At 44.5% G+C, this 15,429-nt stretch overlaps 1 protein-coding gene across 1 annotated transcript in view; it reads left to right on the top strand.

Annotated features, from left to right (window-relative positions):
* Positions 1-12,246: 12,246 nt before the first annotated feature.
* The window catches only part of LOC101519833 (sulfotransferase 1C4-like), a 28,845-nt gene continuing 25,662 nt past the window's right edge, over positions 12,247-15,429 (top strand). The window contains exon 1 of the mRNA XM_058670623.1: positions 12,247-12,437. Within this exon, the coding sequence (XP_058526606.1) occupies positions 12,269-12,437 (169 nt within the window). The 5' untranslated portion in view covers positions 12,247-12,268. The remainder of the gene's footprint in view (positions 12,438-15,429) is intronic.

Below are 15,429 nucleotides of genomic sequence, written 5' to 3'. Positions count from 1 at the left end.
CTAAGTGTTGCAGTGTGTTTCCAACATTTTCTTCCAAAAGTTTGAAGGTTTCTGGATGTAGGTTTAGATCTGTTATCCATTTAGATCTGATCTTAGTGTATGGTGAGAGATGTGGATCTATTTTTTTGTTTCTGCAGGCTATTAACCAGTTGTCCCAACAGCATTTATTGAACAGACCTTCCCATTTGCCTGGGTTGTCGTTTGTCTTTTTGTCAAAGATTATTTGGCTGTATCTGTGTGGGTTTCCTTCTGTTGTTTCTATTCTGCTCCATTGATCTTCCTCTCTATCTTTGTGCCAGTACCACGCTGTTTTGATAACCACTGCCCTGTAGTATGTCCAGAGGTCCGGGACTGTGATTCCCCCTGGTAACTTCCTGTTCTTCAGGATGGTTCTAGCAATACGTGGTTTTTTGTGTTTCCAGATGAACCTTTGGATCATTGTTTCCAGTTCCATGAAGAATGTTTTGGGCAATTTGATTGGGATTGCGTTGAATGTATATATTGCTTTTGGCAGTATAGACATTTTAATGATATTGATTTTACCTATCCAGGAGCATGGGATGTTACTCCATCTTTTGAGGTCTTGTTCAATTTCTTTTTTAAGTAGTTTGTAGTTTTCTTCAAATAGGTCTCCTACATTTTTGGTTAGATTTATTCCCAGATATTTCATACTTTTCTCTGTTATTTTGAATGGTATCTTGCTGGTTAAGTCTTTTCCATCTTGGGGCTGTTCGCATACACTATAGCTGTTGACTTTTGTTCATTAACTTTGTACCCTGCCACTCTACCAAACTCTTGTACAAGTTCTAGCAGTCTCTGTATTGAGTCTCTTGGCTCTTCTACATAAAGAATCATATCATCTGCATACAGTGAGAGTTTGACTTCTTCGTTTCCCATTTGGATTCCTCTGATTTCTTTTCTTGTCTTATGTCCTCAACGAGTACCTCTAGGACTATGTTGAATAGTAGTGGAGAAAGTGGACATCCCTGTCTTGTTCCAGATCTCAGTGGGAACGGTTCCAGCTTTTCCCCGTTCAGTATGATGCTGGCGTTGGGTTTTTCATATATGGCTTTAATTATGTTGTGGATTTTTCCATCTATGCCTACCTTGGTTAGGGTTTTTAGTAGGAAGTGGTGTTGGATTTTGTTGAAAGCTTTTTCTGCATCTATTGATACTATCATGTGATTCTTGTTTTTCAGTTTTCGGATGCAGTGTATCACATTTATGATTTTCCGAATGTTGTACCATCCCTGCATTCCAGGGATGAATCCTACTTGATCTGGATGAACAATCTGTCTGATGTGTTTTTGAATTCTGTTGACTAGGATTTTGTTGAGAATCTTAGCATCAATGTTCATCAAAGAGATAGGTCTATAGTTTTCCTTCTCTGTTAGTTCTCTGTCTGGTTTTGGGATTAAGGTAATGTTGGCTTCATAGAATGAGTTTGGAAGGGTTGCCTCTTTTTCTATTGTTTTGAAGAGTTTGTAGAGGATTGGGGTCAGTTCTGTTCGGAATGTTTTGTAGAATTCTGGAGTGAAGCCGTCTGGGGCCTGGGCTTTTCTTTGTTGGGAGGTCTTTAATCACTGATTCAATCTCTACTTCAGCTATGGGTTTGTTCAGGTCGTTTGTTGCCTCTGGGCTAAGTTTTGGCAGGTGGTAGAAGTCTAAGAATTTTTCCATTCGAAGAAGCTGAAAGTGAAAGGTTGGAAACAGATATTTCATGCCAATGGACGAGAAAAAAAGGCTGGGGTAGCTGTCTTAATTTCAGATGATGTGGACTTCAATCTGACACACATCAAAAAGGACAGGGAAGGACATTATATATTGGTGAAGGGACTGATCCATCAGGAAGTAATTACCATTGTGAACATATATGCACCAAATTCAAACGCACCTAGCTACGTGATGCAATTACTCACGGACTTAAGGGGAGACATAGATATGCACACAATAATAGTGGGTGATCTTAACACCCCACTAACAACAATAGACAGATCAACAAAACAAAAAACTCAACAAAGAAACAACAGAGCTCATACAAACTTTAGAACAACTGGACTTGGTTGACATTTATACAATTTTTTACCCTAAGGCCACAGATTATACATTTTTTTCAGCAGTGCATGGCACCTTCTCCAGGATCGACCACATGATAGGACACAAAGCAAACCTAAATAACTTCAAAAAGATAGGAATCATACCATGTACCCTCTCAGACCACCATGGAATGAAGCTGGAAATCAGCAATTCAAAATGCCCCAGGAAATACAGAAACTCTTGGAGGCTGAACAATATGCTATTAAACGAACAATGGATCAGGGAAGAAATTAAAGATGAGATCAAAAAATGTATGGAAACCAATGAAAACTCTGACACAACATTCCAAAATTTGTGGGACACTGCCAAAGCAGAGAGGCGCCAAATACAGGAACTAAACACACACCTCCAGGAATTGGAAAAACAACAGCAGAAGAGCCCCACACACAATAGGAAACAAGAAATCATCAAAACAAGGGAGGAAATCAACCAGATAGAAATAAAAAAAATCATACACAAAATCAATGAATCAAAAAGCTGGTTTTTTGAGAAGATAAACAAGATAGACACCCCACTGGCCCGACTGACAAAGAAAAAACAAGAGAAGGCAAGAATTAACAGCATCAAAGATGAAAAAGGCAACATAACAACAGACACCGCATCCATTAAGGCCATAATTAGAAATTACTACAAAGCTTATTTTATTTTTTAAAAAAGATACGCAGTTAAGGTGAGGAACACACACCAAGCGTGGACATGCTGCCCCAGGCAAAGCACATGCCACCAAGTGGTACAGGTGCAGCTGCATTTTGTCTGGGGAAGGGGATCTGGCTTAAGTTGGGGTGGGGGCCCGGAGGGCATGGCTGCATGTAAGGATTGATTTCTGGGACCTTGTTAGCTTTTTTTTGCCACAAACCCAAGACACCAGACACAGCAAGTGAGCCACAGAAGAGGTCTTTATTCTGCTGGGAGAGGTAGCTGTGGGGCAGAGAGAGGAGACAAGAGTTGAATAGAGACAGAGAGCATGAGAAGGAAGTGGGAACAGCCTTGAGGTGGGTGTGGGGAGTGTGGGGTCAGGGATTGGCAGATGCAGCTGTAGGTGGACACCAGGGATAAATGCCTCAGGGGATTGGTGGAGTGCAGGCTTTGAACTTGAAGGTCACTAAGCTTACTTAGCCAAATGGGACTTAAGGGGGCCGAGACCTAGGAGATTTACAGTAGTGCTGGATAAACAGATCATCAAGGAGACCAAAACCTAGAGGATTTACAGTAGCACTGGGTAAGCAGGCATTCCAGGCATTCCAGGTGGCTCTGAGTCCAGGATCTGGGGTCTGTCTCTGGGTGGCTGTTTGAGTCACTCCTTACAGGTCTTCTGTGGAGCAGGCCACTATTTTCTATGGTAGGTGAGCAAGCTGGTTTAGAGAAGAAATCAGAGAGCATGACTGGGTCAGGCCAAGGCACCTGCTCACATGGGAGCCCTGAGTTGGGCTAAGTAGTAGCCTGTTAGCACACACAGGAGTTGTGGATGGCTGGCATACCTGGCTGAGCTATGTGACAGTACTGACTGTGCGTATGTAGCACGGCATGGGCCATGTCAGGCTGCGTCACAGTATCCACTGGAAAGCAAGAGAATTGGATCTGGGAACAGGTTCTGTAGGGGACTTGTGGGACTACATCACCCATAGGTTTGCACAGCTGGGAGTGGTGATGGGCAGAGCCAGGCTGGACCATGGAGCCAGTCTGCAGCACCCGCCAGCACATGCAAAGGCCAGAACTGAGAGCAGAATATGGCAGACAGGTCATGGCACCCACTGGCATGGTGAGATCCAGGACTGGGAGTGGCTGTCTGTCTATGGGAGTGGGTTGGTCAGTATCAGACCCACCCCTTTCTAACAGTACAATAGGCATTAGCACCCCACCCCCCAACAGGAACAGTGAGCTACCTTCTGCTCTGTCAGGTTCCAGAGGGGGAAGGCATGTGCATTTGGCATCCACCACCTCTGACTTACATAATTGCGTGACATACATCAAAGATTCAAGCACCAACTCTGAAGAACTCCTGTCATTGATACTGGGGAATTGTTCTCAACTCACAGCCAATCCTGGGGTCCATTCCCTTCCTAATGGCCTCTCCTCTGTCAGTGCGGGAAAGGTCAACTGTGCTAGCAGAGGCCAGGGAAGAATCTAACAGACGTCTGCCAGTGAACCTGGTAATCATGTGTGGAGGTGAGCTGGGAAGTTAGTCCCAATGATGGCCCCAAAGTGCACGTTTACACAAGAAATTAGGACACATTGGTCCCCAAACTAGGATGCATATGACCCAATATTGGATTATGGATATTACTTCTGGTAAAGGACCCATACCCCCTGCCATAGTGGCAGGAGAAGTGGAGAAAAAAGAGACCCGTATTAATGGTGGTGAACGCACCTTTTAAAGGTTTACTTCAAAGGGACTTCCCAAGGACAAAAGGAAATTCCTGGTCCCCCTGGTATCTGGCTTTGGGGCAAAAGACCGGACAAGTGTCAGACACTGGACATTCCTGGCCTTGGGAAAAGGAGTACTACACTTCTTCCAGTCCTTTTTTCAATGATAAGGGGACCAGCCTGAGGGCCTCCCATACAATGGCCAGAGATGCTTCAGGTGGGGAATTGATAAGCTAATGTCACCCTTGTCCCTTGGAAGAGACTGCCTACTACCCAGTCTAACTCCTCTCACAGTAGGACGGGAGTCTCCTTTCTCAACTATTCTAATAAATCTTGCTTTAAAACTATACTGTGTCCGCACAAAAATTCTTCTTTCCTATGAGACAAGAATTGAGGTTGCTGCCATACTAGGTGTCAAAAACCCTACAACAATCTGCCTAGCTTTGAAGAACCTAGATGTTTTCTGCCTTTTGTGATTCTGCCTTAATGGCTTGGCTGGGGGCTCTGTGAACTCCAGGCCTGATAGTCTACATGACACCTGGCAGGACACCCGGCAGGTCACCTTGCAGACCACTTCTCAGGAAGGAGGTGCCTGGTGTTTGATAAAATTCACCACCCTATAGCTCATCGATTTGTACTTTTTGAAAGTTGCTTGCTTCAAACCCACCAATAGAAGCCTGATAAATCATGACTGTATAATGAATAGCCTGAAATGTATAAGAACGGGGGCACGGGCTCGCGCTCTCTCTCTTTATGGCTCGCGTGCTTCCTTTAGTCTTCCCTGTGGATCTTGCAGCGGCTGCCCCTCCCCCGCCCAGCCATGCTGGGCTGGGGGAGGTGGCTGGGAACCTAGGTTAACCTAAATAAACCACCTTTATGCCTTAGCTCCGACTTTGGACTTGATGATTATCTGGGGATTTCAAAATCCGGCACAACAGCTTCAAGGGGTGGACTCTAGTTGAACAGAGTGGTTCATTTGTTAAATGAACAACTTAGAAATATAGGAACGTCCCCACCATACATACCCAGTGTAACACAGATGATAAACTCGTGCAGCCGCAGAGTGGCCGCAATGGTTCTGGTAGTATTGTAGCCTCTTTTCCTCTGGTAAAAGGAGAAAAATCTGTTGTGGCCCTTGTTGAGTATGACAAGTGTTATTCCCTGGGCAGCCTTATTTGATCCATGGGGGGGTTTAAATGCTGTGCTAGTTACAAGTGAACCACATGGTGGTGACCTGGTTGACCAGGTCCCCAGATAGGGCAGAAACTATACAACATATGTGCTGGTTATTTGGCCTGTTCTTCATCTGCCAGTCATATTATTAGTTAAACATGAGAGCGATATATGTATGCCTCGGTGCAGAATGTATTGCACTGCTGGGTAGCTGAGATTTTCACGGTGCGTCCTCAAAGCAACTGGAAAAAATTCAACCTGTTTAAGGGGCAGGCTTTTGGAACATAAGAAAGTCCAGGTAAAAAGGTTGTATAAAATGTGTGAAGTTCCATACAATTATCTATGTTTCTGTGACAACTGGGCAGGCCCCATGGCTGATACATTTTCTGCCCTTCAGAGGGCCTAGAAAGACATAAATTTTTCTCTTTTTTTTTGTAATTTTTTTAAAGACTTATTTATTTTTATTACAAAGTCAGATATACAGAGAGGAGGAGAGACAGAGAGGAAGATCTTCCATCCGATGATTCACTCCCCAAGTGACCGCAACGGCCAGTCCTGGGCTGCTCCGAAGCTGGGAACCAGGAACCTCTTCTGGGTCTCCCACGCAGGTGCAGGAACTGCTTTCCCAGGCCACAAGCAGGGAGCTGGATGGGAAGTGGAGCTGCCGGGATTAGAACCGGCGCCCATATGGGATCCCGGGGAGTTCAAGGCTAGGACTTTAGCCAGTAGGCCACGCTGCCGGGCCCAGATTTTTCACTTGGCTAGTGGTACTATTGTGGAAACCCCTAAAAATCTAACTCGTAAAGTACTTGTTGGGCTGTTGCTGTTTTCATTGCTGCTGCTGTGCTGACTGAGTGGAAAACATTGCAGCTAGCTATGGGTCCATGAGCATTCCTCCAGCTCCTGGCCCTGCATGCTGAGCTCAGACCTGACACTGTGTAAAGTCAAGACAAAACAGAAGTACAAGTTACAAGGAACCAGAGGCCAGAATACTTGATTCTCCTTTATGAAGCACCTGAAGATCCTAAAACCACTCCAGGTAGTATTTTAGCTCAGCTTATTCCCGAAGTATAGGCCAGGGGATCTATCTATATGAACCAGGATATTGGTTGGAAATTGATCCTTTCTCAATACAGTTATATCCCATTTGAATAGGGTCCTACTTGGTTCTTAAATTACAAGATGTGACTACTTTCATTCTTAATTCCCAATGAAGAAAGATCCTAAGACCACAAACCCTCTTAATATATACCCATGTGAATTAGCATCAGAAATAAAACCACAGCTCAAGAAAGTCCAACAGTGGAGTGGAGCAGCTTTTAAGACACCTGTATTCCCATATCAAAGTGCCTGAAGAAAGCAGTGGAAGAAGGCCCAAAGCTTTGGCAACCTGCACCTGCATGGCAGACCAGGAAGAAGTTGCTGCTTCCTAGCAGTGGATTGGCTCAGCCTTAGCCACTGTGGCCATACGGGGAATGAACCAGCAGATTTAAGGTCTTTGTGCCTTTCCTTCTCTGCAAATCTTCCTTTCCAGTAAAAATAGAGAAATCTTGAAAGTGCCTGGGTGAGTGTTCCAACTTCGTTCTCCATACCAGTTTGCTGACTCTGGGAGTCACAGAATAATGTTTCAAGTTCTGGTGTCCTCGCCACCCATGTGGCAGACGCAAATTACGTCCTAGGTTCCCAGGTTCAACCTGGCCCAGACCTAGCTGTTCCATAGGCATTAGGGGAATAAACCAACAGATAAAGAATCTCTGATTCTCTCGCTCTCTCCTCTGCTTTTAAATAAAATAAAATAAAATATATAGACACTATTTGAAAAAACTATAATGATAAGTATACTTCTATTTTCCTTGCTATGTTGCTGATAGCTTCTTTGGGCTAGCCCTGGTGACACAAGACATGTTCATCTTGGAGCACAGGAAGCAATGTCACCCCTTTGCTTTGGAAGACGCCTGACAAGTTCAGCAGGAAGTAGTAACAAAGGGATGACCATCCTGACCTGCTCCTCAAGAATAAGGAGTGTAAAGCGTCAGGAGAGGACTTGTAACTAAGAGTGTGGGACTTAGGCCAGAGGGAAAAACAGGAAAAGAAGAGAATCTAAAACAGTTTACTTCTCAGAAGTGATATAGTTTTTCAGGAGATGCTCCGGGAAGGCCCACCAAGAAAACGGAAAGAAATTAGTGTGAATCAGAGTTTTACAGCTAGGATGAATGAAGATACATGCCTTGGAAGCGAGAAGGCTAACTACTGCATCCTGGATGCCCCCAGCCTTGCTGTAACCACCCTGGAATACAGCTGCCCAGGGAGGGAGGTTCTTTCTGAGACCCCACCTTCCCACCGTCTCCTTTACTTTTCAGAATTCAGTGTAAAGCTCTCCTCTTGGCAACTCTCACTTGAAGCTAATTATTCAGTGGCATCCCAGAGGGATGGACTCCTTGTTCTACTAACAATTTTCAGATTTCATGAGAAATATTTAAATCTGTAAGACAAAAATAAGATAACCCAAATAGAGATAAATAGCCAAAGGGCCCCAGAAGAAGAGTCTCCAAAAGCTCCAAGCAAGGACAAGCATTTGAAAAGGTGGTTCTGGATCATTAGTGAAATTAAATACAGCTGAAGATAATGAGTTATTGCTTTTTAGCTGTTCAGTCCGTCAGAAAGCCAGATGACATGTGGCCCATGCTGTGTAGATAGGTACAGCTGCTCAGCGGAGTCAACAACCATCTGTGATTCAGAAATTCCACCTCTAAGTCCTTCCCACAAATAACTGCCTAGGCAGTTCTATAGGGAATTGTAAGGTTGGAGTTCATATTCAGAACCAGAAATCCACACAGACCAGAGTTCAACTTAAAACAAGCTTTATTGGGAGCATTCCAGGGAGAGGTTCACTGGTCCAGTACAGACATCAGGCCAGGGAAGTCGTTTCCTGATGATATGAGGGGTTGTTTTTATTAGGGAACTGTAGAGGTGGGGGTTAGGGGACAAAGGAATGCGCCTTCTAGAGCGTTATAGGGACTAAGGCATTCTTCGACCTTAGTGGATCCGTAGGTCATTGCTGGCCCTGGTGTGGCCTTATCAGCCACCCTTCTCAGCCTCCTCCACCCTCACCCACCCTGGCTGGGTCTTACAGGAATGTAAGAGTATATAATAATTACAGTATTGGTTCCACTTAGTCAAACGCACCAACAGTAATATCTTGATTCCTGGCATGGTTGTGATTATATTGACATTAGTAAAACCAGGCCATATAAGGTAGGAGGAATGTGCCAAGACTGGAGTCCTCCACGGAATTCACTCTTCCTTTGGGTCCCCAAAGTTTGAAGTTGTAGACTATTAGCAAGAACTATACGGGTAATAATCATTGGCACAGGCGCGTCAATGTTGCACAAATTAAATCTTGAATGTGTCTGGAATCACGTGCAGCTTTATGGAGTGAGATGAAATATTGAATGCTAATGAAAACATATGGACGGGCTTTTCACTTGAGTGCCAGTTTGAATGAGCCTCTTCTGCTCTAACAAGGAGTGGCAGCAAAGTTGCTAATGTTAATTACTGCTACACCTGAAAACATTCATCTCATGCTGATAATATGGTGACCAATAATTAAGTAGCAGAATCAATGTAAATGTGCATTATGATTTTTCACACTGACTTTGCAGCTTCTCTCCCAGTTCCCTAGGACACCCTTTGCACTCCCTCCCACCCCCTGAGGAAGAGAAATATCATTCCAGATTCTAATTGCTTGCTTACAAATGGCTCTTTGCAAAGACTGCGTCTTCCTGTGGTGGCGGTGGAATCCTGCAAAAAACAGTCACCCCTTCTGCCCACTTCTCTGCTGGAGGCCTCTTCCTCAGCGATCCAAGTGTTTTTCTAGATCTCTGTCCCTTGTCAGTATCGGTGCTGACCGCCAACTCCTCCCAAGCAGCTGAAGTCTGGTCTAGGAGGCACTTGAAAATGTGGAGGCATTCAGGATGGACATTGGGAGATGTAGGCCAGGAAAATGCCCAAATATGTATGTCTACCTCTGGCTATGTTGTGCTACCATCAAACCTAAAAAGTGCACTTGTATTTTGAAGGAAAGCAGGGAGAAACACATCATACCCCTGAAAGCTGGCGCTTAAGAAAGGAAATTGCCCAAGCACTGACAAGATCAAAGTTGCTAGCTGGGTTCAGAGTAGCCAGTCCCTGTGCTTCCCCAAGAGCTTCCGAGCAAAGAGCACCCCTTCCTCTTCAGAGAGCTCTAACTTAGAGTTCAGAGCAGGTCAGCTCTTGGCTTTCTGCACCCGTGATAGGAGTTCACCCACTCATTTTCCATGTGAGAAAATTGAGGACTGAGAAGCATACTGTGTGTAAGCTGGACAGGTATCCAGGCCAGAGGTACTTGCAAAGACATCAACAACTCAAACAACACTCACTGCCCAGTGGCAAGGAGCCTGCAGCCTATTCTGCTCGTGGGTCAGGCACAAGGACTTTTTTTTTTTTAATTGGTTTGGCAGCCCTGCTTAGTCATGTCTGCCAATTCTTTTTTTTTTTTTTTTTAAGACTTATTTATTTTTATTACAAAGTCAGATATACAGAGAGGAGGAGAGACAGAGATGAAGATCTTCCATCCCATGATTCGCTCCCCAAGTGAGTGCAACGGCTGGTGCTGTGCCAATCCAAAGGCGGGAACCAGGAACCTCTTCCAGGTCTCCCACACGGGTGCAGGGTCCCAAAGCTTTGGGCCGTCCTCAACTGCTTTCCCAGGCCACAAGCAGAGAGCTGGATGGGAAGTGGAGCTGCCAGGATTCGAACCGGCGCATTCAAGGCAAGGACTTTAGCCGCTACGGCATGGTGCTGGGCCCACAAGGACTCTTCTATCCCCACTCACTAGCTTCTGGGGTTTTTCTGTTTTGGAGCAACTTCTCCTTTGTTTAGAGTTACCAATTAAAACACAAGCCTCCTAGTTACATTTGTGTTTCAAACAAACAAGAATTTTTAAACTGAAAATATGTCCCAAATGTTGCACGAGGCATGCTTATGACAAAAGTTAACTTGTTATTTGTATTAAACTTCAGTGCATTTAAATCGCCACATATCTACTTCACTTTATTAAACATTCACAGCTAATCCTGATCCCTGAAGTTGTTCAGTGCAGCCAGTTAGCGATGCAATTTGCTTGAACTTAATTTTCCTCCTTATTCCACTTCTGGGGTAGTTTGTGTCACATAGGATGGCCTTAAGGCAATCTGCATAAAGAAAGGTAGAAAAGAAACCAATTACAAGTAAGCTGCATATGAATGTCAGAATCCCAGCCTACAATTTCTGACCCAAGTGCCCCTCCACCTAATCACAGTCAAAAGTGGGTCTGAGGAACAGAAAAAAAAAAAAAAAACACAAATAATTCGTCTTTTCTGAGCTTGCACTCAGAGTGGGTGCTTCAGAGAAAAGGGACGTCTTTGCATGCATTATTGTTAATAACCACAATTTGGTGTATATGTTCCTGCTTGCGGAAAGGAATCCCTTCCACCCCCAGCAACAGTAGGTACTCCCCACTGCTAAGACCTACAGCGGACAGATGAGGAAAAGTGTGAAGTATGAACAGACTCAGTGACTTTCCGTGGCTCACAACTCCGAAGAGTTGGCACAGGCCTTTGAAGGCAAGCAGGCTGCCAATCCCCACATGGTAGAAACCCAGAGGGCTCACTTATTCAATTTTCTGTGTTGTTGTCTCAAGAAATGGTATGACGCCAAACCTAGGCATACAGCTGGTGTACGCTGAGACAGCCAGATGGAATCTAGGCCCTGTTTCACACACCTTATATAATGAAAGAGATTGAACAACAGGTGCACAAGCACAACTTTACATGTGGTACCAACTTGGTACACATCCCAGCTGCTGTGCAAGAACAAGAGGTGCCCCAAACAAGAGGCCTGGTGAGGACAGACCTTTGACTAAGAATCAGTGGAAAGGGCTTTTTCAGGAGGACTACATTTCTAATGGCACCACTGTCTTCTGTGAATTCTGGAGTTTTCTATGTCCTTTTGTACTTTACCCGAGGCATGGTGTTTTATCGGCTGGGATTGGATAACTGTTCATATTGTGCAACTACCTACAGAAGGAAAGATACCTTTTCCACTGGAGCATGACGTATTTTACTCTTCAAAAAACTGACTGTTTGTTCTGGGAGGGATGGAACAAGGTCCCCGCAGCCTCTCAACAAGGACACCGCATGCAGTCTGTCATTCCACAGCCAAATGCCCGCCAACTTTTTAATTGCTTAAGCATCTCAAAGGAAACAATTAATGAACTAATTCTGAACTATTTTACAGATAAGGGATAAAAGCAACACAACACTAAACTCTTAACTGGCCCAGGAGAGCAAGAAGGGAACAGGATCCAGGCAGCCCTTAATCTGTGCCCGCCTCTTCCGTGACATCACAACCCAGGAGGGGGAGGTGCTCATCAGGAAAAGTCCTGTGGACAAGATTAGGAACCGCTGGCGGGCGTGCTGCTACTTTCTCTTTCTTTGATGGCTGTAACCAGGCTGTTCCAGGCAGGGCTTGTAGTCTGAGTGGAGCGTTATCCGCACAATATAAAAACACAGCCGGGTAACTCTTTACCCAGACAAAACCCCAATTTCTGCTGTTCATGGCCTTAAATGAGATGGAGAATTTGAAATCTGATGAAACACCGCGCGTAACTGTTGACTATGTGGAGGGAATTCTTCAACCCACACCCACCTGTAACATCTGGGATCAGATCTGGAAATTCCAAGCCAAGCCCGATGACCTGCTTATTTCTGCCTATCCTAAAGCAGGTAGGTGGAGGGGATGGCAGGGAAGGGAGAAAGAGAGGTAGGAAGGTACGTGCAGGATGCATTAAATAAAAAGGGTCATGAGGGCTTTGTGGAAAACTTTACTGAGCAGAGTGGCATGCCTGACAAGTTACTTAGGGAAACTAAAAGCACACACAAAGTACAAAAGTGACTTCTGAATTTTAAGAATTTAATTCTTCCTGTGATGTGTGTATTTGTTTTTACTTTGCAAGAAGAGGCAAGGGCAAAAGGATAAACTTGTCTATCCATTTCCAAACGAGGCCCTTATTGCAGATGAGCTTACAAAACCTGTTTTAGGTATGTGGGTTAGAAAGGGAATTTTGTCACTGACTGGGAGAGAGGTGGGAGGCTTTGGTTCCACAAAGCTGATTCAATCTCAGCCTCCCAGAAGCACACTGATTTCTACCATCTTTAGGTAAATTGTAAACCTACTTTCCTTAGTTCAATGACTAGTTTAACAGATTCAGCTATGGGGTAAATCTGAATGTGGTAGTGAGAAGGGAGAAATTGTTCTCTACCGATAGCTATGCACATCTTCCTAGCTACTAAAAATACAGCATTCTGTCTACATACAAAGTGTATATATACTTGCGCTTTGCAAAATCAAGCTTGCTATCAGTAACTCCTTTTGCGCAAACACATCTGCAGAGAGAGAAATCAAACCTTCAGTATTTCTGAAGTTGTGTCCAAACATACATAGGAGACTACAACTTTATCTCTTAATATTCTGATAGAAGAATGTGCGGGCCAGTGGAGGTCTTAGCCTCATCTCTGTTCACCATGCTGAATGAGGAGCAGGGGCCTGATACTAGCGTCCTAGGTAGGCTAACCAATGGTACACCAGTGCAGTTGGCCAGGGACTTGAGGCTGTGGTCCTGGGGGAAACCCAACTGATGGCCTTTGGTGTGGCCAAGAAATCCAGGCTTTCATGTCCAGTTGGCCCCAGATGTGACCCATCTCTTATTTCAGGGACTAGAGACATGACTGAATGTCCTAGCAGTAGAATACGTTGTGCCACCTGCTATGGTGATGCCTGTATATGGAGACAATTACGCCCAGGTACACACAAATGATGAGTCAGTCTGCTCCTGTGAAATAATAGTCAAGGTCCTCAGATGTGACTTCAACAAAAGACAATAAACTTTTGGAGTGGAGATGATGACATGGGGGCACATAGACATTGGCAATGGCTAGATTTTTCTATGGCTCATTAAACGGATTCTCGGCATGAGATGAGGAGAGATTTCTGAATCCAGGATATACAAGTCTTATGCCCCTAATTAGCATAAGAAGAGAATAATATGGGTCAGGTATCAGCTAGTTTACAACCATGAATTGGAAGCCATGCCTGCCCTGCCCTATGTAATGCAGTCTGCCTACTTTTCGGTCAAATGATCCCTTCCCCAAGAAGGGGACTTGGGAGTGAGGTCACATAACCACTCTTCCAGGCTCACAAGAAGCCAGGTAATGGGGGTAGGAGGTGGCACTTCTTCTCTCCCGGTGAACCCAAGATGAAAGCAGAAACCTCTCCCATCTTGCCTAATTCTGCCCATCTTGCCCCTGAATGTGTGCTTGCGACTAATCAACTTTTAAACAAACTTTGCCCCAAAAAATGGGGAGGGCTTTAAAGAGGGGGGAGAAAGGAAGCACAGGCTGCTTGTCGACACTAGAATCCATTAGTGGGTCTCACAATGCAATGGGTACAGGTGCCTAGTCCAGCCATCCCAGCCCTGGCCATCATGGGCACTCGTAGCCTCCAGCATCCTAGCCTGGAATAGGCTCTTAACACCAGCTCCACCAGTATCAAAAACCCTCAGAGGGCATCACCTTAGGCTGGCCAAAGTACCCAGGCCTGTCCCAGTGAGCCTGTGCAAGCCTTTCTGCCTGTCCCCAGCCTGTTATGGTTCTCCTACTTCTATATAAAGTTTGAACCCTCTTCATATTCTTCTGCACTGGTTTATGTATAAAATGTTCTGCTTCCAAGCATTTCCTAAATGTTAATTTTGAAAATTAGCCATTGGCAAGGAATATATCTCATTATCTTAAATTCATCACCAATTCTACTTATCGTTTCAGTTCAGTGTTGTTGTTAAATACAGAACTCCCATCATTATTGTTCACCTCCCCACCCCTGGTCTGCAATAGCTGTGAGTAGGCACTACAGCCAGTAGCTAGCAACTCAGTTCAGGTCTCCCGTGTAGGTTGAGTCATCACTGCTGCTTGCCAGAATTTGATTGGGAGGAAGCTGGAGTCAGGAGCCAAGTCCAAGAGCTGAATCCAGGAACTCAGATCAATATGAAACATAGGGCATCTTAACCATTAAGCCAAGCACGCACTCCCAGTACATTAATAATTAATCTTTTATTGGTCAAATGCAAGCATTCAGACTTGGATCGTTTAAACTTTTCATAAGCTTAATAAAGTGGTAAACCATTCATAAAGCACAAATAAAATATTTGTCATCTAATGTTTAAATCGTATATATTTATCAGGACTATCTGTGCTAGACAGATTCAGTATAAATGACAAAAATAGTCCACCCTGCTTTTCAAAAAAGGTATACTCAAGGAATTAAATCAGAACACTCAACTCTAGAGAATGAATCAAAAAAGCCATTCCATAGCTTAAACCTCTAGCTATCCTTAAAACTTCCCTTATCATAGCCCATGGCCCTAAATTCAGAGTAAACACACAAAACAGGGTGCATATGATTCCAACTTGCTTTGAATAGGCAGCTAAAAAGTTTGGTCCTTTGTCATATAGTGAGTTGGGAATCCAGTGGATGTTTCTGGAAAAGATCACAGCAAAAAGTAATCATGTTCAGGATTAAAAAGAAGCCATCCTGGAACATGCAACCTCCCAGCCTTGCTTAGGTCGGCCCATCGGGTAAGATCTTCACGAGTTAGGGGACAGGGCCCTTCTACTTATGACAATGATGGCAGTGTGGCACAGCTTTCTGGAGTCAAGAGAGGGG

This window comes from Ochotona princeps, chromosome 12 (genome assembly GCF_030435755.1).
Source record: "Ochotona princeps isolate mOchPri1 chromosome 12, mOchPri1.hap1, whole genome shotgun sequence".
Classification (NCBI taxonomy): Eukaryota; Metazoa; Chordata; class Mammalia; order Lagomorpha; family Ochotonidae; genus Ochotona; species Ochotona princeps.
This window is presented reverse-complemented; position numbering and strand designations above follow the sequence as displayed.